At 45.3% G+C, this 21,911-nt stretch overlaps 1 protein-coding gene across 1 annotated transcript in view; it reads right to left on the bottom strand.

Annotated features, from left to right (window-relative positions):
- MYBBP1A (MYB binding protein 1a) overlaps positions 1–21,911 on the bottom strand; it is a 69,610-nt gene that overhangs the window by 37,656 nt on the left and 10,043 nt on the right. Inside the window, exons 8-19 of the mRNA XM_060259040.1 lie at positions 20,440–20,557; positions 19,173–19,462; positions 17,915–18,031; positions 16,311–16,436; positions 14,597–14,803; positions 12,527–12,635; positions 10,132–10,225; positions 9,887–10,041; positions 8,927–9,016; positions 7,771–7,953; positions 6,659–6,823; positions 1,378–1,535 (exon numbers count right to left, since the gene is read on the bottom strand). Coding sequence (XP_060115023.1) covers positions 1,378–1,535; positions 6,659–6,823; positions 7,771–7,953; positions 8,927–9,016; positions 9,887–10,041; positions 10,132–10,225; positions 12,527–12,635; positions 14,597–14,803; positions 16,311–16,436; positions 17,915–18,031; positions 19,173–19,462; positions 20,440–20,557 — 1,812 coding nt within the window. The remainder of the gene's footprint in view (positions 1–1,377; positions 1,536–6,658; positions 6,824–7,770; positions 7,954–8,926; positions 9,017–9,886; positions 10,042–10,131; positions 10,226–12,526; positions 12,636–14,596; positions 14,804–16,310; positions 16,437–17,914; positions 18,032–19,172; positions 19,463–20,439; positions 20,558–21,911) is intronic.

Here is a 21,911-nt window from a genome sequence, read left to right on the forward strand (position 1 = left end):
TCGTGACCCTGGTATTCCTTGGAGGTCTTCCATCCAAATACTAGCTGGGGATGACCCTGCTTAGCTTTTGGGATCTGGGCTATCCAGGTCTGAACTTCCCACCAGCAACAAAATCTGAAAGCGGTGTGCAAACTTTGCTTCTCAGTACGGTCCATCCATAAAAGAAATTCTCCCAACACCACACTGATAGAAACCGCATCGGCAAGCAAGCAAACACGAGGTGGTGCGTCTCCCAGCTCCCTTTACACCTCTGGTAAAAATGTAGCGCAAGTCCTTAAAATAAATCTCCGAAGAAAGAATGGCTGATCATGAGGTGCTTTGCTCCTGAGTCACTTCAGATATGCCCACAGCAGGGATGAAGGATTACCAAGTGCTATTTAGCAAGCCATTGGTGGTGGGGGGCGGAAATCTAGACTAGACTACTGAAAATGGAACACCCGCAAGGGTACCCAACACCACTTCTCATCCCAGGTCCTCTATTTATTTTTGTCTTTCAGCCTAACCTCCCTCACAGGGTCGTTGTGAGGATAAAATGGAGGAGAGGAGAATGATGTAAGCTGCTTCAGGTCCCCACGAGGGGGGAAAAAGCAGGCATGAATGAATTAAAGAAACAATAAATGAATGAATATGTTTGGGGCAGGAGACCTCTGATTAGTCAGAAGCCTGGCAAAGGCATCAGTGGGCTCTCTTCATCAAGATCTGCTAGTGAATTCTTCACAGGCGCCTGTTCGGACGCTGCCTAACATTAGGAAGAACTTCCTGCCAGAACGGTTCCCCAGTGGAACAGGCTTCCTCAGAAAGTGGTGCGCTTTCCTTCTTTGGAGGCTTTTAAACAGAGGCTAGATGGTCACCTGACAGCAATGATGATTCTGTGAATTTAGGCAGATCGTGAGAGGGAAGGCAGGATGGGTTGCATCAGTCTTTAGTTCTCATGGCTTTCTTACAAGTCTAGGGAAATGCTGATTGACACTCTGGGGTCAGGCAGCAATTTTTCTCCAGGCCAGTTTGACCAGGAATCCTGGAGGTTTTTTAGCCATCTTCTGGGCATGGAGCAGTGTCACACAGTGTGTGTGCGGGGGGGGGGGGGTGGAGCTATTTGTAAATTTCCTGTATCATCTGGGGGGGGCTGGACTATATGACCCTGGAGGTCTCTTCCAACTCTATGACTCTATGATGGAGAAAGGACAAAGAACCAGAGAGACATCGATCCGATTGGCTCGGCTCAAATCAGACAGGACAACGCTGTCTGAATGAATATGTGATCTCTAATCAAAAACTGACTTTCATCATTTCCATCAAAGCTTTTAAGGGGATATAAGCCCACACTTCCAAATATGCACTGCGCACCTAACCTCAAATAATGTACTTGAAACTCACGTGAAGATGTCAGCCGTCTTGCGGAGATAATCTTGCTCTTGTTTGCTGGCCTCTGAGCTCATGCTCTGCTCAATCACCAAGAGCAGAGGGTCAATAATGTTGAAGACAAGGGGGCTCTCTGCCTGCTTCGTCAGGAACACCTCCACTAGATCCAGAACCTGCAAAAGGAAGATGGAACAGAGACGTATGAGACCAATGTGAGTGGCAGGCCCATCGAGGGGGGTATGTACATGTGAATCGGGGTCAGTGGCATCTCGCAGGAGATGTTCAGAGGAATGGGACTTCTTAACTGCTTGGATCAGCGTATCACAGCTTGTTATGAAACTGAAAGTAGCTGGTGGACATGAAAGCCAGATAAGGCAAGGGCAGATGAGATTCAGATTCAATTCCCTTGCTTGGCTATTGAAGCTCACTGAGTGACTGGACAGCTAGTTATTCCCTTTTATCCTGACACTCCTCACTGGGGTGCTGTGTGGATAGAATGGAAAGGAGAGAAATAAAATACAGAGATGCAGCATTCTCATCATGCAGTAGGATCTACATCAGGGATGGTCAAACTTGCTTAACGTAAGAGCCACATAAAATAAAAGTCAGATGTTTGAGAAAAGGAAGGAAGGAAGGAGATTGAGGAGGGAGAGGTGGAAAAAAGCAACTTTAATTTTAAATGCATTCTCCAAGCTGCCGGCTGGCTTGGAAAAATGCTTTAGAGAGACAAATGCCTCCAAGGTAGCCAACGGGGTGGTGGGGCTTTGAGAGCCATACGATGTGTGTGAAAGAGCCACATGTGGCTCCAAAACCACAGTTTGGCCACCCCTGGTCTACATCCTGACTATCTAACCATCATTAGAAATGTTACACCCACATGTTGAGTAGACTGATTACTCTGTGGATTGGATCTGGTTAGAAGCAGCTTCTCTTTCTAACATCACTCCCCCATTCTGTTCTATATATAATTCAGGCCTGATGGATTTACATTTCCATTCATATGCAGATGAAAGCTCTGAGTCAACAAAGGTTTAAATTAGAACGAATTATTGTTCGCTTTTAAGGTGCCACTGAACTCCTGTTCAGCTTGTGCTATCAATGGAGGTCGTGTGCATAAGTTATAACTATACATAATTAAAAACTTTGTGTATAACTTTCTTTTCCCAATTAAAAAAATGCTAGTTTTTACTTTACTGCTGCTAGAATGTTCATACATCTCCAGATCCTTATTATCTTGTATTATGGGCTATTAACCTCTTGTGATCAATTGTTGTCTTCCTTGGAAACATCAGAATGTAAAATAAATAATGATTGCTACCCCTTACACTCAGGCAACTGAAGAACTAGAAAAGCTGTCCCAGAAGTTTAATACTATTTGGGCGGGGCGGGGGGAGGAAATTGATGGATAAGATTGGCCAAGCCAATTGCATCAACTTGGCTTTCAGAGGTGACTCATTCACACATGTAGCTAATGCTGCAGTCCAGGGGTGGCCAAACTGTGGCTTGGGAGCCACATGTGGCTCTTTCACACATATTATGTGGCTCTTGAAGCCCCCACTGTCCCGCTGGCTGGCTTGGAGAAGGCATTTGTCCCTTTATAGTTGGTGGCTTGGAGAATGCATTTAAAGTTAAAGTTGTTTTCTTTCCATCTCTCCCCTCCTCATCTATTTTCCTTCCTTCCTTCCTTCCTTCCTTCCTTCCTTCCTTCCTTCCTTCCTTCCGTCCGTCCGTCTCTCAAACATCTGACATTAATGTCTTGTGGCTCTCAAACATCTGATGTTTATTCTATGCGCCTCTTACGTTAAGCAACTTTAGCCACCTCTGAAGTCAATGCATGCTGAACATGCCACCCAGTCCTTAAGCACATTCATTACTGTTCACACTTCACTCTTCAGTGATCCTTCATAGCTTCTCATGCATTGAAACCAGGGTAATGGATTTATTTTGCATTAGTTTGTTACTTGAGAGAAGAAGTCACAATCCTATTTATTAGTTAGTAGTGTGGCTTCAAAGCACATCCTTTCCAGCAACTGACAGCTTACTTGCCAGCGAATAGTTGGCAAGACCTCTCTTTTTTATTGCATAAGCATTCACTGACCCCTAGAGGCCAACAGTTAAAATAATCCTGTGTGAAGCCTGGCCTTCTGGTGAGATCCAGTCACAGAGGAGACCCATATTTGGCGCTCTGCAGGGAGCAAGAGAGGTCTGCAGTTTTACAAAAACCTCCCTAACACCAGCTCTGTAGGTCAGTTTCCCTGTGGGGGAGAACATTACAGTTTACACCTCCAAACACCAACTTTCAATTTAGGACTGTTGTCAGTCTGATTTAACAGCCATCACAGAGTAGAAGCTAACCAGGGCCCACCACGACCAGTACTTGGATGGGGCTGGTATGCAAAGGAAGGTAAGGCAAGCAATCTCTGCTTATCTCTTGCCTTGGAAACTCCATGGCCCTTGGGCCATGACTGTGACTTGACGGCACCTTATTATTAGCAACAGGCCATATTGCTGCTTTTTGGAAACACTGAACATAAGAGAAGCCATGTTAGATCAGGCCAATGGCCCATCCAGTCCAACACTCTGTGTCACACAGTGGCAAAAATTTTTATAGATAGATAGATAGATTAGATTAGATAGATTAGATAGATAGATGATAGATAGATGATAGATAGATGATAGATAGATGATAGATGATAGATGATAGATGATAGATGATAGATGATAGATGATAGATAGATAGATAGATATAGATATAGATATATATACACACAAACACACACACACACACACACACACACTGTGGCTAATAGCCACTGATGGACCTCTGCTCCATATTTTTATCTAAACCCCTCTTGAAGGTGGCCATGCTTGTAGCCGTCACCACCTCCTGTGGCAGTGAATTCCACATGTTAATCACCCTTTGGGTGAAGAAGTACTTCCTTTTATCCATTTTAACCTGTCTGCTCAGCAATTTCATCGAATGCCCACGAGTTTTTGTATTGTGAGAAAGGGAGAAAAGTACCTCTTTCTCTACTTTCTCCATCCCATGCATTATCTTGTAAACCTCTATCATGTCACCCCGCAGTCGACGTTTCTCCAGGCTAAAGAGCCCTAAGCGTTTCAACCTTTCTTCATAGGGAAAGTGTTCCAGCCCTTTAATCATTCTAGTTGCCCTTTTCTGGACTTTCTCCAATGCTATAATATCCTTTTTGAGGTGCGGCGACCAGAACAGCACACAGTACTCCAAATGAGACCGCACCATCGATTTATACAGGGGCATTATGATACTGGCTGATTTGTTTTCAATTCCCTTCCTAATAATTCCCAGCATGGCTTTGGCCTTTTTTTATTGCAAACGCACACTGTCTTGACATTTTCAGTGAGTTATCTAATAAGAAGGAGAAGGTTAGCTCCATACACCCGCACTCCATGCTCTTTGTACCAGGTGCTATGGGATGAACAAAATGCATAGCACTGCAGAGATGAAAACCGGGCCTTGAAAACCTTGATGGATTCAACAAAGTTGCTGGGGAGGCTACTCCACAAACTTGCATGGCAGGTGCAAGCAGCAGCTTTCCCCCCCCCCCTTGAGACTGACCAAGCTTCTCTTACAATGTCCAAAAAACTACAAAACCCACAGAAACTTTGTACCAAGCTGAAGGGTCTCTCAGTGCTTATTAGATTAATAGCTAAATAATGCACTTCCGATCTACTTTGCAAGCGGATTCTACTGTGTGAAATGGCAAAATCCACTTGCAAATGATCATTGAAATGGATTGAAACTGCATTATTCAGCATGTGTGAAAGTGCCCCATGCCGTTTCAGAAGCTTTTACTTAGTCTACAAAAACACATTTATCCCATTTTGCCCCTAGTGTTCCCAGCGCAGTTTTATGAAAATACAAAAGTCATCCTCCAAACCAACCATAAAAACTCCCAAACCATAAACAATGGGGGGAGGGGAATCTCACCATATGTTAGCACTATAGTCAGGGAAGCAGTGAGACTAGTTAGAAAGCAACCAGTCAGTCTGTAGAGGCTTTATAACAATCATCATCGTTAAACAATAACCCCCTTAAATTCCATCTGAACCCATTTAAGTATCACTCATTTAAATGCTGGAGCTTTTAATAGGGTGTAAGGTGAAGGTTTTTTTCAGGGAGTGGGGTTATTGGGTGCTGTATGTTTAATATTTGTGTTTGTAAGCTGCCTTGAGTGATGGAAAAAGCAGGCTATAAATATTTTAATGAGTACAGACCTCAGGAGAGACAAAGGTTTTGAAACTGGTTTGGGCAATGAACTTAGATTAGTCTACCAGACCCTATGTAACAAATCCTGATCTGTGTATAAACTGGGTTGCCTGCTTCTTGCCTCTCCCCCACCACCCAGCAGGGAATACCACCTTTCTGTTGTCTCTGTGGACGAGCAGCCACGAGCACAGACACTGCTCAAGCAAATGATTGTTTGTGAGTTCAAACATCACAACCAACCCCAATGGCTACGACACAGCAGTTAACAAGCAAGCTGTAAACTCTTAAGCTAAGATCCCAATTTGGTGTCCACCAACCAACTCCCACCTTGTTGGAACATCTGCATTCACAGATGCTGCAACTTGTCAGAGTCTGATCAAGAAACAGTTATTTGTGACGACTGAACACAACTACAGTGGCTTGGGATCCCTTAAAGACAGTAAGGGTGATTCGCACGTTTAAAAGGGCCACCCGAAACCAAAGGGAACTTTGGCTGGATAGATATGGGACAGGGATGAAGTACAGATCATTACCAGAAGAGTAGGTTTTTAAAACCCACTTTTCTCTACCTTAAGGAGTCTCAAAACAGCTTACAACACCTCTCCTCCTCCTCCTCCCCACAACAGTCGCCTTGTGAGGTAGGTGGGGCTGAGAGAGAACTCTCAGAACTGTGACTGACACAAGGTCACTCAGCTGGCTGTATGTGTAGGAGTGGGGAATCAAACCTAGTTCTCTAGATCTGACACTCTTAACTACTATACTGCACTGGTTCCCAATGGAGAAGGTGCCGGCAGCTACTGCATTTTCCTCCTGTTAAAAATGCTCCTATTCCAAAAACAAGTTTTTATTAAATGGAAATCTTAAAATTAAAAGGGTCATTTATTGTTTTCAAAAAGGGGCAAATCAGTACTGCAGACAGGGTGCTGCACCCCTGGCACCCACCCCAGCTGCAGCCCTGAATAAGTATTGAGCATTTGCGTCACACTTTCAAGACACCACCCACAAGTGCTACATGCATAAGAGGTCAGTTAACTCTGACCCTCTCACCTTAATCTTGAAATCCCGGCGTAAAATCTTCTCCTTCCGCATCTTCTCTCGCTCATCCTTCTTGGCTTGAATGCGCTTCTGCTGCTCAGCAAACAGAGCCGACAAGTTCTCATCCAGGGACATCATGGTCTCGTCATCTACGTCCTCATCGCTGTCATCTCCTCCCTGACGTTTTAAAATGGTCCAGAGGATAAGATGCCTTTATAATCTGGGTCTACAGGGCCTAAAGAACTACTTCCACCCACATAAGCCTGCACAGATCTTGAAATTCAAGCATGGAACTTTCTTCGTGAGAACCCACATTACCTAGGGCTAGTCTGACCAATACATACAAACAAATGAAGCTGCCTTATACTGAAGGTCCCTCAGTCCATCAAAGTCAGTATTATCTACTCAGACTGGCAGCAGCTCTCCAGGGTCTCAAGATGAGGTTTTTCACACCTATTTGCCTGGACCCTTTTTAGTTGGAGATGCCAGGAATTGAACCTGGGACCTCCTGTTTACCAAGCAGATGCTCTACCACTGAACCACCATCCCTCCCTTATGATGGAAGGTTTCTCTGCCACCACCCTACATGCCTTCTAGACTGAGCTTAAAAACTCTTCCAGAAGAAGGCTTAATTGGATGGAACAGGAAAGTGCTTTTCTGTTTGACTCCTTTGTCTGAAATACTGGCATCATGTTTGACTTGTGTCTCAGCTTCCCTCTCTATGATAACTAGTTACTCCCCAGAAGGGATGGAATCCTAGCAGGAGCTCTTTTGCATATTAGGCCACACTCCTCTGATGTAGCCAATCCTCCAAGAGTGTACAAGGCTCTTTTTTCGAAGCTCTTGGAGGACTGGCTGCATCAGGGGTGTGTGGCCTAATATGCAAAGGAGCTCCTGCTAGAATTCCACCCCTGCTCCCTAGGGATATCATTGGAAGGCAGAGAAAAATGAAATAAGCCCTGGAAGGGTGACCTTGCCACAGAGCTGCACACGGAAGTCCACCTAGATGTCCTTGCAAAGTTAATCTGTGTAAGCAGGAAGCTTAACCCATCCAAGGGTATCCTTCTTCTGCTGATGGATAATGCTGAGCCTTCCATGGACCCCTCAACTTTCTGAGCACTTACCAGTGCATTCCCAGTCTGCAGAACGTTCATCAGCTGATGACGGAAGTTCTCGTCCATCTCTTCATCTTTCTCATCTTCGCTGTCCATCTTCCCATTCTCCGCTTCATCAGTACTGTCATCATCATCTTCAGAGTCGTCTTCAGAAGATGATCCAGAACTCTCTTCAGAGGTGCCATCTTCTTTCTGCCCCCAAAAGAAATATTTTTAGCCAACTACAACCCAGAGCTTTGTGTGTGTGTGTGTTCCAGTCCCAAAGGGTTCACCAGGAAAACACAGAAAAGTGTGTGGAAGGTAGAAGTATTCTTTCTTGGGGAATAGGAGGTGGCTGTCATTACTGTGAGCTACCATTAAGCAAACACAGCAAATCACCTGCCCAAGAAACAATTGATTTTTTAAAAATAAAATTTCCCTTGGAGGTTTAATATGTGTTGAGGCATTAATTCTTCTGAACACCTAGGCCCAATTGAGAAAGCATGCCAAGCAGAGGTTAAAGAAGATTTATCTATCCTTTAGCATTATGACTGAATTGACAAACTACAGTTTGTGACCACCTGGCAATCAGAAACCATAGCTGGATTGAAAATCCTGGCTTATGCCAAACGATGCTTTGATTCAGACATCACTCCCACAGTTTGCAGCAGCCATAGTTTATGGGGAAAGTTTCCAAAATGCATGTGCAAACCATGGCTTAGAGCTGGCAAAGATGAAAAAAAGGAGATTGGATTTATACCCCATCCTTTACTCAGAGCAGGTTACAATCTCCTTCCCATCCACTCCCCACAACAGACGTCCTGGGAGGTGGGTGGGGCTGAGAGAGCTTTGAGAAAACTGCTTTAGAGAGAATAGCTCTGAGAGAACTGTAACTGACTCAAGATCACCCAGCTGACTACTGTGGAGGAGTGGGAAATCAAATTCAGTTCTTCCAGATTAGAGTCTGCACACTTAACTACTACAACAGGCTCTCTTCAGTCTGCTCAGCACGCCTGTCCTGAAATTCAGAGGAACAACTGTTTGCCAGAACAGACAACACACCAAACCATGGAATCCTTAATGTAAATTAAATATTGAAATGGTTCAGAAACAAAAGTAGCAGACATTGCATTACTTCAGAAGCAGCACACACATCTGGGGCACTAATACACAGAATTTGACTAACCACAGCCTTCTGTGAAATTTTCTTCTTTTGAGTTTCTTCTACCATCACAACAGCACTTTCTTCATCCTGGTCTTGCTGTGGGTCAAAAACCTAGGGAAGAATTCAAAATATATTTGCCAGTGATCTACTGGGCTTTCCTTGGTTGTTTCCTTCTAGAAAAATCTCCGTTAAAAAAAGTCTGTCATGAAAACGTTGTGAAAGCAACGTCACCTCAGAGTCGGAAATGACTGGTGCTTGCACAGGGGACCTTTCCTTTTCCTGGTTGTTTCCTTCTAGAAAAATCTCTATATAATCCTCAAAACAGAGTAATTCCAGACATTAAAAAACAAAATTAGCCAAGGGGAAAACAGCTAAACATAGCAGTACTTCAAATCAGGCTGACTGGCCCTCTCCCACCTGGTATAACATGTGAATCACCAGAAACAAGGAAAGAATGCTTTTCTCTTTAGTATCAGCCTTCCATCTGCAAGTGTTTGCTGATTTAATTAACTGAGAGAAGCAATCTTAGGCAAGTCTACTCAAAATGCTTTTAGGATGGCAATGAAAGATTTCAGTAATTGGGCATCCCACCGTTTGCATTTCTGTCAACTAAATGTGGTTCAAACAGTTAAACATGTATACTTTACAGTTCATTTTATAAATATATTTGTTCCCTGTACATTATTCCTATTTTATCCAAATTTCCAGGCAGATCTGATAAAATTTATACATCCATTATGCTTACAGATTGCCTTGATGAAGCTCTTCTTTAAAAGGCCAGATTTTGTGCTTTGGCACAGTCGATAAGGTGCTTTTCAACCACCTTGTATCAGTATTTAACCAAGTGAAGAATCTTTATTGTTTTTCTATGTTTTACTTTGCTCAGCTTGTGCTCTTAGGTTGGTGTGGGAGATCTTGGATTGTAATAGATGAAATGAATCAAAAACTACATAACAGGAATGCTCAAGACCCACAACTCACATCCAGAATGAGCTGCAAGGCCCCCTTGGTCATATGCTGAGCGATGAGTCCAAACACGCTTTTGCAGACCTTCCGGATCAGCCCACTGGACTGGGTTAAAAGGGAGAGAAGGACCTCCACGGTCACCTCCACCCATTCCGGCTCTTCTTCGCCATCTATGCAGAGCAAAAACAAGCAGCCTGAATTCTCCTGGCATCTCTGTGTCACCAACCTGGACGAGAAATCACCTCAGGATAGGGACTCACCAGCAGGAGCCGCCTTCTTCTTGGACTTCTCTCCAAAGGCTCTCTTGGTGCAATTCTGAAGGTCATTCAGAAGATCCATACACTCTGCTGGCGACTGATTAGGTGAGAAAAGAAGGAGGATTGGATTTACACCCTGCCTTTCGCTAGCCAAAGAAGTCTCAGAGAGGCTTACAATCTCCCGTTGTGAGGCAGGTGGGGCTGAGAGAGCACTCCCAGAACCGCTCTTGAGCAGAACAACCTTGAGAGCAATGTTCCCTCTAAGCTGAGTTACAGTAGTGTGAGCTAGCTCACAGTTTTTTAGCCTCCAGCTCACACATTTTTGTCTTAGCTCAGGAGAAATGGCCCCAGAGCAAACTAATTTGTGCAGTACCTCACAACTTTAATGCTGATGGCTCCCAAAGTAGAATTTTTGCTCACAAGACTCCACAGCTTAGAGGGAGTATTGCTTGAGAGAACTTGTATACACAAAAATATCAGGTCCCGATGTATGATCAGAGTAAAGCAACAATAAACACTGGAAATTATTTAACACACACAAAATATGTGTACATTGACAAATATATTCTAAAAACAACGTATTCAATACAACATTTTCCTTCTCCTAGAATGCAGCAACTGTTCCTTTAACATAACAGGGGTTCCCGCTACACCAACCTGGCTCTCAGGAAACGACGAAAGGAAATCAAGTTATCTTCTCAATCCAAGGACCAAAGCTCATCGAACAAATGACTCGTGTGTTCCTGGCGTACAATTTAGCCAAAGAAACTTCTGAAAACTTTGAATTCAGAATTTACGAAGTAATGACCTGATCAAGTCTATCAGTAACAGGACAGTTTGGAGGTCATTAATGCAGAAGTCGGAAGAAACTTGACAGCACGTAACACACACAGGCCGTTTTCGCACTAGCGTTTGCTCCGTCGTAGCGCCCCATTTACCTCCGGATCTTCTCTTGGATTTCGCACATCTTGCTCCGGCGCTGCAGTTTGCTCCGGCGCTACAGGGATTTTACGCCGGAGTATGTTTTTCAGCACTTTGCCGGAGTTTCCGAAAACCTCCGGATCCACTCCGGATCCACTCAGCGGAGTTTGCTGTGGGAAATCCATCCACGCCGGATCGACTGCTTTGTGGGCGGCACCCTCTCCCTTGCCGTCCTCCCACCCCATCCACCCCCTTGGCCAATCATCAGCCTTTCGCGGCGCTTCCCCGAAGTGCCGGCGCGGCCATTTTTTTTTTTAAACTTCACAGTTTTGCGTAATAGCGATATTTCGAAATTAACAAAGGAAAAAAAAAAACCCTCCTGGAATAGTTGCGTTATTTCGCTGTTGCGTTATCCCCTGCCTCTTCTCCCTTTAGGGGCCCCGGTGGGGGGACCGCGGCAGCCCCCCCAGCAGGCCTTTTCCAGCCAGTTCATTTCGGGTCTAGTTTGGGGAGGGCGAGCGGGAAGGAGGCGGTTTCAGCGGGCCGGCGGAGGGGCCCCGGCAGCTTCGACTCTCCCCAGCTCAAACCCCCCCACTTCACTTCCATTTGCGCCCCGCTTGACCCCGCCGGCTTCCCGCTGCTGCCGCCGCCTTGGCAAAGGGAGCCCAGCCGCCCAGAGACATTTGGCGGCGGCGGCGCTTCTCCATTGTTGGGGGGGGGGGGAATCTAGTGCCGGTGCAGGCCAAAGCGTTCATGTGTGTGTGTTAAAAACGGAATGCCTCCCTCAGCTGTGCCACCAGGGCACAAAATCACCCTGGCTACATTCCGCTCGGTTAGAAAATAGACGGAGCTCGCTCTTCACACCCGCCACAGAAGGGGAAGGAGAGAATGGGGCGGGGGGGGGAGCTCTGGCAGCAGGAATCAGTCAGGTCCCCCGTTGCAAGCGCCAGCCGGAGAGGGGAAAGAGAGCGGAGGAAATCCCAGCTTCGCCACCCGGGAGGGAGCGAAGGGAAGAAGCTGCCACACACACACACACACAAACCCCTCGATTTCTCTCTCTTCGTTATTGGGGGGGGGAATATAGTGCAAGGAATGGTTCTGTTAATACATAAAGGACTGTGGAGGACTCTACAGCTGCAGCCAATCCATGAGCAGCAGCAGCACACGTGATGCGGTTTGTCCACGAAATGAAGGGGAGGGAACAGCTCGATGTTACGTTAGTACATTAGTACGTTAGTACGTCATTACGCAACCAGACTTGCGCTTAAAAAAAAAATGATTGACAGGGCATCGAACTCAAGCCGATGCCAGTGGGAAAACGATTTGAGCCGGGGCTTCAGGGAAGGCGACTCCGCAAAGAGTCACTAGTGGGAAAACGAGAAAAATGATCCGGAGATAATTGCGCCGGGGAATAAGGGGAGCAAACGCTAAGTGGGAAAACGGCCACAGAGAAATCCAACAGCATGTCAGATGTTACCTTGAAAAGGTGAATGCCCACCAACAGCAGAAGATGCTGGAAAGCGGAAGTCTTCAAGGCAGGGTTTTTCTTCTCTTTCTTCCGCAGGTCTCCCACTGTCTCCAGCATCCTGCGGCAAGAAATGGGAACACCAACTGTAAGCACTGTCTTGCCAACAGCAGAACTCAAAGCAGTTTACAAGCTACCAATGATGAAAAATCAGAATCTGCTGAAAGCAACCAAGCCAACAAAAGAAGAGACTGAAAAACAGCAAATAGCGGTCTCCCTCACTAGAGCCAGGATGGGATTATCAAGGCTTTTTTGTCAATTCCCTACCGACAGACAGGTGTTGAGGCCAAAGGCAGTCTTCTACTGCTAAAGCAACTTTACTCTTTGTGTTCACAAAACCTGGTAATCAGAGGAGGCATTGACAAAATCAGCTCAGAAATCAGTATGCATCCCCTACTCTCCTGTTAAAGATGAGAGAGGAGGAGAGTTGTGATCTTGCCCTATTTTGCCTGTAACCTCAGCTGGAACTTCCAGCAAAGAACCACTAATGGCACTTAAGTGTTCTGAGATGGCCAGGAATCTAGAAGGCAGAGCTAGTAACATACAGTAGGGTTCAAGTTCTGGAGGTGGCAAACTTGTGACTGCAAACAGAGGTTTGTATAGTTAAGCCCTCCTTTAGACAAAATATATACATTGATATATACATCTGTCTGTGTGTAGAAAACAAGCCCACCAACAGAAAAGGACTCTAGCCTAGCATTTTCTTTGATGGATTTTTTGTATGCAAGGATGCATTCTTTTTTTTTTTTTTAAATGGAGCCCTTCTATCCAGCCCTTTCTCAAGGTGACTAAATGATTTTCCACCTCTCCCCTCACAACAGTCTTGGGGGGCGCTGAGATGCTCACATGAATGTACATGAAGCTGCCTTGTACTGAATCAGACCCTTCATTCATCAAGGTCAGAATTGTCTACTCAGACTGGCAGCAGCTTTCCAGGGTCTCAGGTGGAAGTCTTTCACATCACCTACTGTCTGGTTTTTTAAACTGGAGATGCCATGGGGATTGAACCTGGGATGTTCTGCGTGCCAAGCAGCAGCTCTTCCACTGAGCCACAGCCCCTCATGCTAAGCAACAACCTTGCAAGGTAGATGAGGCAGTGAACTTCACAGCGGAGCAGTGATTTGGATTTCCCAGGTTCTAGCCCAGGGGTGGCCAAACTGTGGCTTGAGAGCCACATGTGGCTCTTTCACACATATTGTGTAGCTCTTGAAGCCCCCACCACCCTGTTGGCTGGCTTGGAGAAGGCATTTTTTTTAAAATCACTTCTCCAAGCCAAGCCAGGCAGTGACTTGGAGAATGGCAAGTAAAAGTAAAGAGAAAGGTAAAGTTGTTTTTTTCCACCTCCCCCTCTCTCCCCCAGCTATCTGCCTGCCTGCCTTCCTTGCAGCTCTTAAACATCTGATGTTTATTCTGTGTGGCTCTTATGCTAAGCAAATTTGGCCACCCCCGTTTGTCAGACATTGGAGAGTATCACTGCGTTATTATGCTAAATGTATTCTGTAACTTGTTCCTTGACATGACTAACACCATTTCGAATTCCTAATACTAACTGTGAAGCAGAAGACCTTGCATATCAAACGGTCTTAGAAATGTTACTAAGAAATGTTACCCATGCTGTGAACTCCTCTGCATAACACTAACAAAGCAATAGCCCTTTGAAGATAGCAAGTCTCAAGGAGAGCCAGCAGGGCTCCTCCGTGAGAAAGGGAGCTGCAAGCGATAATGAGTAGGGAAAGTGTTACTTCTGACATTAGAGTGTGAGAATGTAGGATTGTTTATGAATGCTTTGATGTAAGGCCTTAAAACCCATGTATGTTTCAATGCCCGCTATCAGTTCCAATGACTGCCTGTCCAGAACTTTGAGATATCAAATAAACGTTACTACTTTTGCAACAAATGATGGTCCGTTTACTTTGAGCTCCAATGTCTGACACCGTTCTAGTGCAATGTTCTCCACTAACACTTGCTTTGAGCAATTCATACATTGCCTTACATGTCTGAGACCTCAGTGTCGACTCTTACCGGTCCCAAGCAGCTTTTGCTTCGTTACTGAATGGTGTCACAACCTTGACATGTTTAGGCTGAGAAAAGAGGATGTTGGCATACTGGACAATGACATAGATCCAGGGATCCCCGCTAGCCGTCAAGCCGTGGAGGTGTTTCTTCCTCATCTCTTCTGCTTTTGCAGAATCCCCCAAGGCAGGCATTGAACTCAAGTGCTGGAGCAGGCTGGAGAGAAACCCCAAATCAGCAGAAAGAACCAGGTTTCAGACAGCACATGATATATCTGAGATGGTTAACAATGGAAGCCACAGCACCCCTGACCAGAATAGCCCAGGCGAGCCCGATCTGGTCAGATCTCAGAAGCTAAGCAGGGCTGACCCTGGCAAGTACTCAGATGGGAGACCTCCTTGGAATACCAGGAGAGGGAGGCAGAGGCAGGCTGAATGTCCTCCATGCCCCAGCAGGGGTCACCAAAAGTCTCCATGACTTCCAGACATGCACACACATATACAATACAGAACATTTTTTTAAAGAGAAGCCATGACCTAAGAACCTAAGAGTAGCCTTCCTAGATCAAACCAAAGGTCCATCTAGTCCAGTGTCCACTCCCTCTGTGGTCAAGCAGAAGCTCCCGAAAGAGGGCCTCATGTAATCCTGACCATGTTATAATCCATGTTAAATTAGCATAGAAGAGTCATGGTTTGATTTTTTTTCCCCCAGTCTCACACAAGATGTCTTGGTCTTATCCTGACTACCTACAGTAGCCAGGAGTCCCTGAGACATAGCTGGCAAGCAGAATGTCAAAGACCAGATGTGGAAAGCCAAACATACACTTTAGCTCTGTAATCTATGGGCATTCCCAACATTTATAGCTAACATTAACTGTGTTGGGCTATTGGTTCATCCAGGGGTGGAATTCTAGCAGGTGCTCCTTTGCATATTAGGTTGCAGCCCCTGATGTAGCCAATCTTCCAAGAGCTTACAAAAAAGAGCCTCGTAAGCTCTTGGAGGACTGGCTACATCAGGGGTGTGTGGCCTAATATGCAAAGCAGCTCCTGCTAGAATTCCACCCCTGGGTCCATCAAGCCAAGGACTGCCTCTATTGATTGGATGCCACTCTCAGGCAGAGAAAGGTCTTTACTGTTCACCATGATCCTTTAAATGGAGACATCAGGGATTAGACCTGGAAGAGTACTGTGGCTTAATTTAATCATATGATGCTTCGTTACGCTGAATCAAACCATTTCTCCATCAAGTTCAGCATTACTTATTCAGAATGGCAGGGGCCCTCCAGGGTTTCAGGCAGAGAAAGGTCTTTCCCAACACTCCTATTTGAAAGTCTTTTAGCTGGGGCATGGAGGACATTCAGCGTGATTCTGCCTCCCTCTCCTGGTATTCCAAGGAGGTCTCCCATCTGACTGAACCTAGGACCTTCTGGATGCAAAGCAGATGCTCTACCAATGTTAGGTAAGAGCCCCATCTCTTACCTAAATGCCCATCTATTGTTTAGACAAATCCCAAGTGTTGGCCTTACAGATATATGGAAAAAATGCTAGATTCTGCCTGTACATAGAGCTCATGGCCATCTTTGATTTTATTTGACTGCAGGAAATCAGTCAAGGACTCAGCTTGCATGCTACTCTCATCTCCAATCCCAATTACCCTCATGTCCTTCAGGCTACAGTCCAATTCTGTCCTCCTTGCCAAGGGGGTAGAAAGGCAACTTGGATACCTGAAAAATGAACTTGCAGCTGCCGAGCGAGAGGGTTCCTTCAGAGGTACAGATGGAATTGCTTCTGTCTCGGGGATTTCAGAGGTTGGCTTCTTAGTCTCAAAAAAAGCATGAAAGAAGCAAAACCTGGAAGGACCAGAAAGACCACAATATTTTAAAACAAGCTGCCATCCAAAAATGATCTACAACAAAGAGGGAAGAACTCCACTCCAAGCATATTAAGTTTCACTTGAAAATAAGTTTCCAGTCCTCGTTGTCGGAATCAAATAAGACAGGAAGATTAGGGTAAGTGCTGACAGAACCTTCTAGACTGTATTAAGGCTATCACGAGGTAAACCAACACTTTTAAAAGGCATATGCCAAAAAATGACTTGAAGAACTTAAATCAGAATGGTGAAAAGAAGAAGATGAAGATATTGGATTTATATCCCGCCCTCCACTCCGAAAAGTCTCAGAGCGGCTCACAATCTCCTTTACCTTCCTCCCCCACAACAGACACCCTGTGAGGTGGGTGGGGCTGGAGAGGGCTCTCACAACAGCTGCCCTTTCAAGGACAACCTCTGCCAGAGCTATGGCTGACCCAAGGCCATGCTAGCAGGTGCAAGTGGAGGAGTGGGGAATCAAACCCGGTTCTCCCAGATAAGAGTCCGCACACTTAACCACTACACCAAACTGAATGGTGATACAGTGAAAAAAAGATTAGGTATCACACTTCTGCAAAGATAAAGTAAGAAAACCCACTTGTTACAAGTTAGATAAACCACAAAAGTTACTTGAATTTTGAGGCTGCTAAATGTAATTGAACACAGTCAACATGAAACCATTTGAGAATTGTAAAGAAAATTCTAGAATGCATGTACATTCAACCACAAAACTGGGGAAAACACAGGCTTAGTGAAATTCTCCTCCCAACTTTGTAGGAGATTAAAGATTACTAAAGGGTTATCTAGGGATGCTGGTGAGGTTTTGAAAGGAGTTATGAATCCATCCCCCGCATAAGAGTTTGGATGCATTAAGAACAAAACACCTTTTTTTAAAAAAAGACATTCTTCTCTGGTTCATATAGAAAATGAGATTCTCCAGTCAGGAAAACTGCACAACAGTGGAAAGTGTTGCTGTGCCTCCTTTCAGTGCAAGTCTACATTTTGCCTGAAAACTGAACATGCATCACAGCTCTGGCACAAAAGACCACAAAGGCGGCTAGTGAATTAAGGCCAAATCATGGCCTACTCTAAAAGCAGCAACTAAGGGAGCCCATCACCCAAGGAAGTGGTACTAGGCCTCGCTGCAATACAAGCCAGGGAATGGTGCAGCCCCGAAACAAACGGTTCACAGGAAGCTCATACTGCTGCTACGGGTTAGGGGGCAGAAAGGAAGGGAAGAGACAAAAGGTCTGAAAAACCACAGTCACAAACTGAAGCCACATTTCAATCCCCAGAAGGATGCTGGGCTGCAGTTGTTAGGCAGCCATCATGGCTGTTCCTTCAGTCATAGGACCACTGTGATGCTCCAGCTCTGGGGGAGTCAGTCATTTTGGCTACCGTACATAAGGAGTAAATTGAAGTGCAGCACCAGAGGTTTCACGGACCCCTTGCTTTTCTTACCTGGTAACATCCATCACAAACTCTTCTTCCCTCTTTATTTGTGGGTTTTCAACTATCCCAGCCAACCGAGCAATGATCCATTTCCTCAGTCGTGTGATGTTGTGCTCGCTCTTTTCTCTGCCTCAACAGAAGGTGGGGGGGGGGGGAATTGGTATGGTTAGCTATCTTGAAAGAAATTAACTTTGCATTTGGGCCTGCAATGTCATGGGCTTGTTTTGAATATGGATTGTTCTTCAAGTTGTTGCTCATTTTGGTTCACCCAGTTGTGTTCCTGTGCATTTTGCTGTTTTCTACTGGTTTTAAGTGACAACTGCCTTGGGAATTATTTTTTGTCCAAGAGGCGGACTACAAATAGGATTAATATTGTTTCATGAAAGCAGATACTTGCCTTGCACCTGATCAGAGCTTGGTTTTTGTTTTTTTAAGTCTCACAACACTGGAGAATGGGCTTCACATATAACAGCGCTAAGATTTTACCACCAGGTTTCCCACTGGAAGCATGACTCCCTTGGGACCGCATAAGAAACTCAGGGAAGAAGACACAAGGAGGTGGGTCTGAGGGTGCTGCTAAGTCCCTCCCTTCTTGCACTGAGACAGGAGGAGGAGGACAACTAACCATGGGCTGGGCTTGGAGGAACAGGTGTGGTCCAGAGGGCAGCAGAAGACAGAGCCAGTAGCCGTCTTGAAGGTACAGCCTCACTCCAACTGTGGTCTCCCATATATAATGGGAGAGATTCTGAAAACAGCACCCCATCAAGGGGGTGTAGTTAAAAAGGTAAAGGTAGTCCCCTGTGCAAGTACTGGGTTGTTACCAACTCATGAGGTGACGTCACATCAGGACATTTTCTTGGCAGACTTTTTACAGGGTGGTTTGCCATTGCCTTCCCCAGTCATCTACAATTCCCCCCCAGCAAGCTGGGTACTCATTTTACCAACCTCAGGATAGAAGGCTGAGACAACCTTGAGCCAGCTACCTGAACCCAGCTTCTGCTGGGATCGAACTCAAGTCGTGAGCAGAGCCTGGACTGCAGTACTGCAGCTTACCACTCTGCACCACAGTAAAAATCCCCACCCCCAACTTGTTATCCCACATATTTATCGCAGTGAATTTTCACTGCAAGCCTCTTTGGGAGCCAATATCTCATTGAGAAGTGGGCTACAAGGATACTCATCCATTCAGTAAAAAAAGCTAGTGACAGCTGAACCAGGGTACTGCTGCCTGACGTATGCGCAATCCTTCATCGCAAGAGAAACTTACACATGGCTTTGCTTCTCGTTCTGCTTCTGCCGCTTGGTAGCGAAATCCACACAGGAGTCTAAATCCGGGTCCAGGAACATGTCCTTAAGCCAGCTGATGTATTCCAGCAAGGCCGTGGGAAGCAGGTGCCTCACCACTTTCCAGAAGGTCGGCACAATGGGGTGCCCTTGGTTGGTGAGGGTAGAGAAGCCGACCATCACTGCCACCTGCTTCTCAGCATCGGGACAACCCTCCAGAAAGGCACTGACGTAGGCTTCCATCTCAGGAGCAAACTTGAACCTGTCAGGCAGCTGAAATAAGCAGGCAAGAAAGAAGTATGGCAGCAAAATGGCAGGATCTGTGTGGTGTGGCCCCACCACATAAGGAGGTTTCACAATGAACACCAACCTTGATTAAACAAATCAGCTGCAAGTAGGATTGCCAGGTCTGTGTTGGAAAATACCTGGAGACTTTGGGAGTGGATCCAGGAGAGAGTGGGGTTTAGGGAATATATATATATATGAACATATAGATGAGGCTGCTTTCTACTGAATCAGATCCTGGGTTTATCCAAGTCAATATTGTCTACTCTAACTGGCAGCGGCTCTCCAGGGTCTCAAAGCTGAGGTTTTTCACGCCTACTTGCCTGGACCCTTTTTAGTTGGAGATGCCGGGGATTGAACCTGGGACCTTCTGCTTCCCAAGCAGGTTCTCTACCACTGAGCCATCATCCCTCAGGTACAATGGTGAAGCATCCACCCTTCAAAGCAGCCATTTTTTCCAGGGGATGCAAAAACAACTGCATGAATTCCAAATAAAATTTCAATAATTTTCATTCATGTACAACCACAACTCCAGAACATGGAGTTCTAATAATGGATAGAATTTGGATTTTGCCTTCTGTGGACCATTGGTTCTGCCATTTACCTTGAACCTGTTCAATTTTGTGATTATTATACTGTATATTTTGGAACATTCCATGTTCTGGAGTTGTGGCTGTACACGAATGAAAATTATTATTTGTAATTGAAGTTTTACTTGGAATTCATACAGTTATTTTTGCATTCCATTGTGCTTATACTGTGGGACCACTCGCGATTGTTATATCTTCTCCAGCTGGAGATCACATGTAAAAGGGGGAGATCTCCAGGCCCCACCTGGAGGATGGCAACCCTGGCTGTAAGCCTTGGTCTGAAACCCAAGTTTGTGTGCTGAGGTCATCACTGATTAGAGTTTGAACGAACCACTGCCCACCAGGATGCAGCCTCATCTTGTTGTATTCCCTTACCTGAGTGCACACCACGTGAGTCCCGTAATGGCGCATGACCTCCCCTCGAAGAATTATCTTCAGCTGGCCAAGAGACAGGAGAGGAAGAGCACTGCCCAGCAGCCGATAGCACATGTAACTGTGGGAATATAGTATGCATGGCTTAGAAAGTAGCTCAACGCAGTGCCAAAAAGAAAGCATGGAAGCAGATACACAGGAACTGTGAGCTCGGTTTGAATTCAAGTTGATCCAACAGAACCTGTTGCAATTGATTGATTTTATTTGTCAGGTCAAAAATTTATTGTGTATAGCCATTGGCCGTTACAAAACAAAACAGAACCCCAACAACAAAGTTTCCAATTAACACCTTAAAGTTGCCTAGAAAGGCCAACCTCAAGAAGTTATAGTATTTGATATTACCCTTGGTCTTATCTTCTTCTGCAAGGGCAAACGAAGAGATTCTATAGGACACATGGGCATCATTATCAGATAACAGAAATATAATATTTTCAGTTTCTGAACATGCCTTTAAGGAGGTTAGTACTCCAGACAGAACTTTAATTCTGGGGGCATTATAGAGTGGACAGGAGAGAATATAATGGGGGAAGTCCTCTAACATAGGTGAACCACAAATGCAAAAACATTGTTCTGCTGGGATGTGGGAATATCGACCAGTTAACAGCATTGTTTGCACAGTCTGAAAGCAGAGAGCTGCGAAGGATGTTCTGATATTAAATCTGGAGATATTAACCAGGTATAGGGATCTCAAATGATCAGATTTGATTAGTCTGAACCAGGCGGCTACTTTAAATTTCAGGATTAGAGAACGATCTAGCAACGCATCTGAAAAATATATCCAATCCCTAAGTTGAGAATTGTCATTTTGGACTCCTAGGAGATCATCAGGAATAGAAAAACTCTAGATAATGTTGTTGAAGTATCTAGAACGCCTGTGATCTTTTGATAACAGAAAATTAAACGAAAGGTAATCAAGGGAAGTATGATGAGAGGATTTATTTTTCCCCCAATGTTTTATTATAGCTAGGTATACCTGTGCTCTTATGGAAGGGATTCCTGTTTCAGCCCTCATCAGGGGAGCAGGAGACCCCGTAGGAAGAGCAAGAATTCATTTTAGGAATTGATTCTGGATTATAGCCTACCTTTCTCCCAAATGGGGACAACATTGTCCCCTTCTTCATAGTCTCTAACCCAGGGGTGGCCAAACTGTGGCTCAGGAGGCACATATGACTCTCACACATATTGTGTGACTCTTGGAGCCCCCACCACCCCGTTGGCTGGCTTGAAGAAAGCATTTGTCTCATCACTTCTCCAAGCCAAGCCAGCTGACAGCTTGGAGAATGCATTTAAAGTTAAAGTTGCTTTCTTTCCACCTCCCCCCCCCCAATCTATTAGCCTTCCTTCCTTCTGGCTGTCAAACATCTGATGTTCACGTCTTGTGGCTCTCAAACATCTGATGTTTATTCTATGTGGCT

This window comes from Heteronotia binoei, chromosome 18, assembly GCF_032191835.1.
Source record: "Heteronotia binoei isolate CCM8104 ecotype False Entrance Well chromosome 18, APGP_CSIRO_Hbin_v1, whole genome shotgun sequence".
NCBI lineage: Eukaryota > Metazoa > Chordata > Lepidosauria > Squamata > Gekkonidae > Heteronotia > Heteronotia binoei.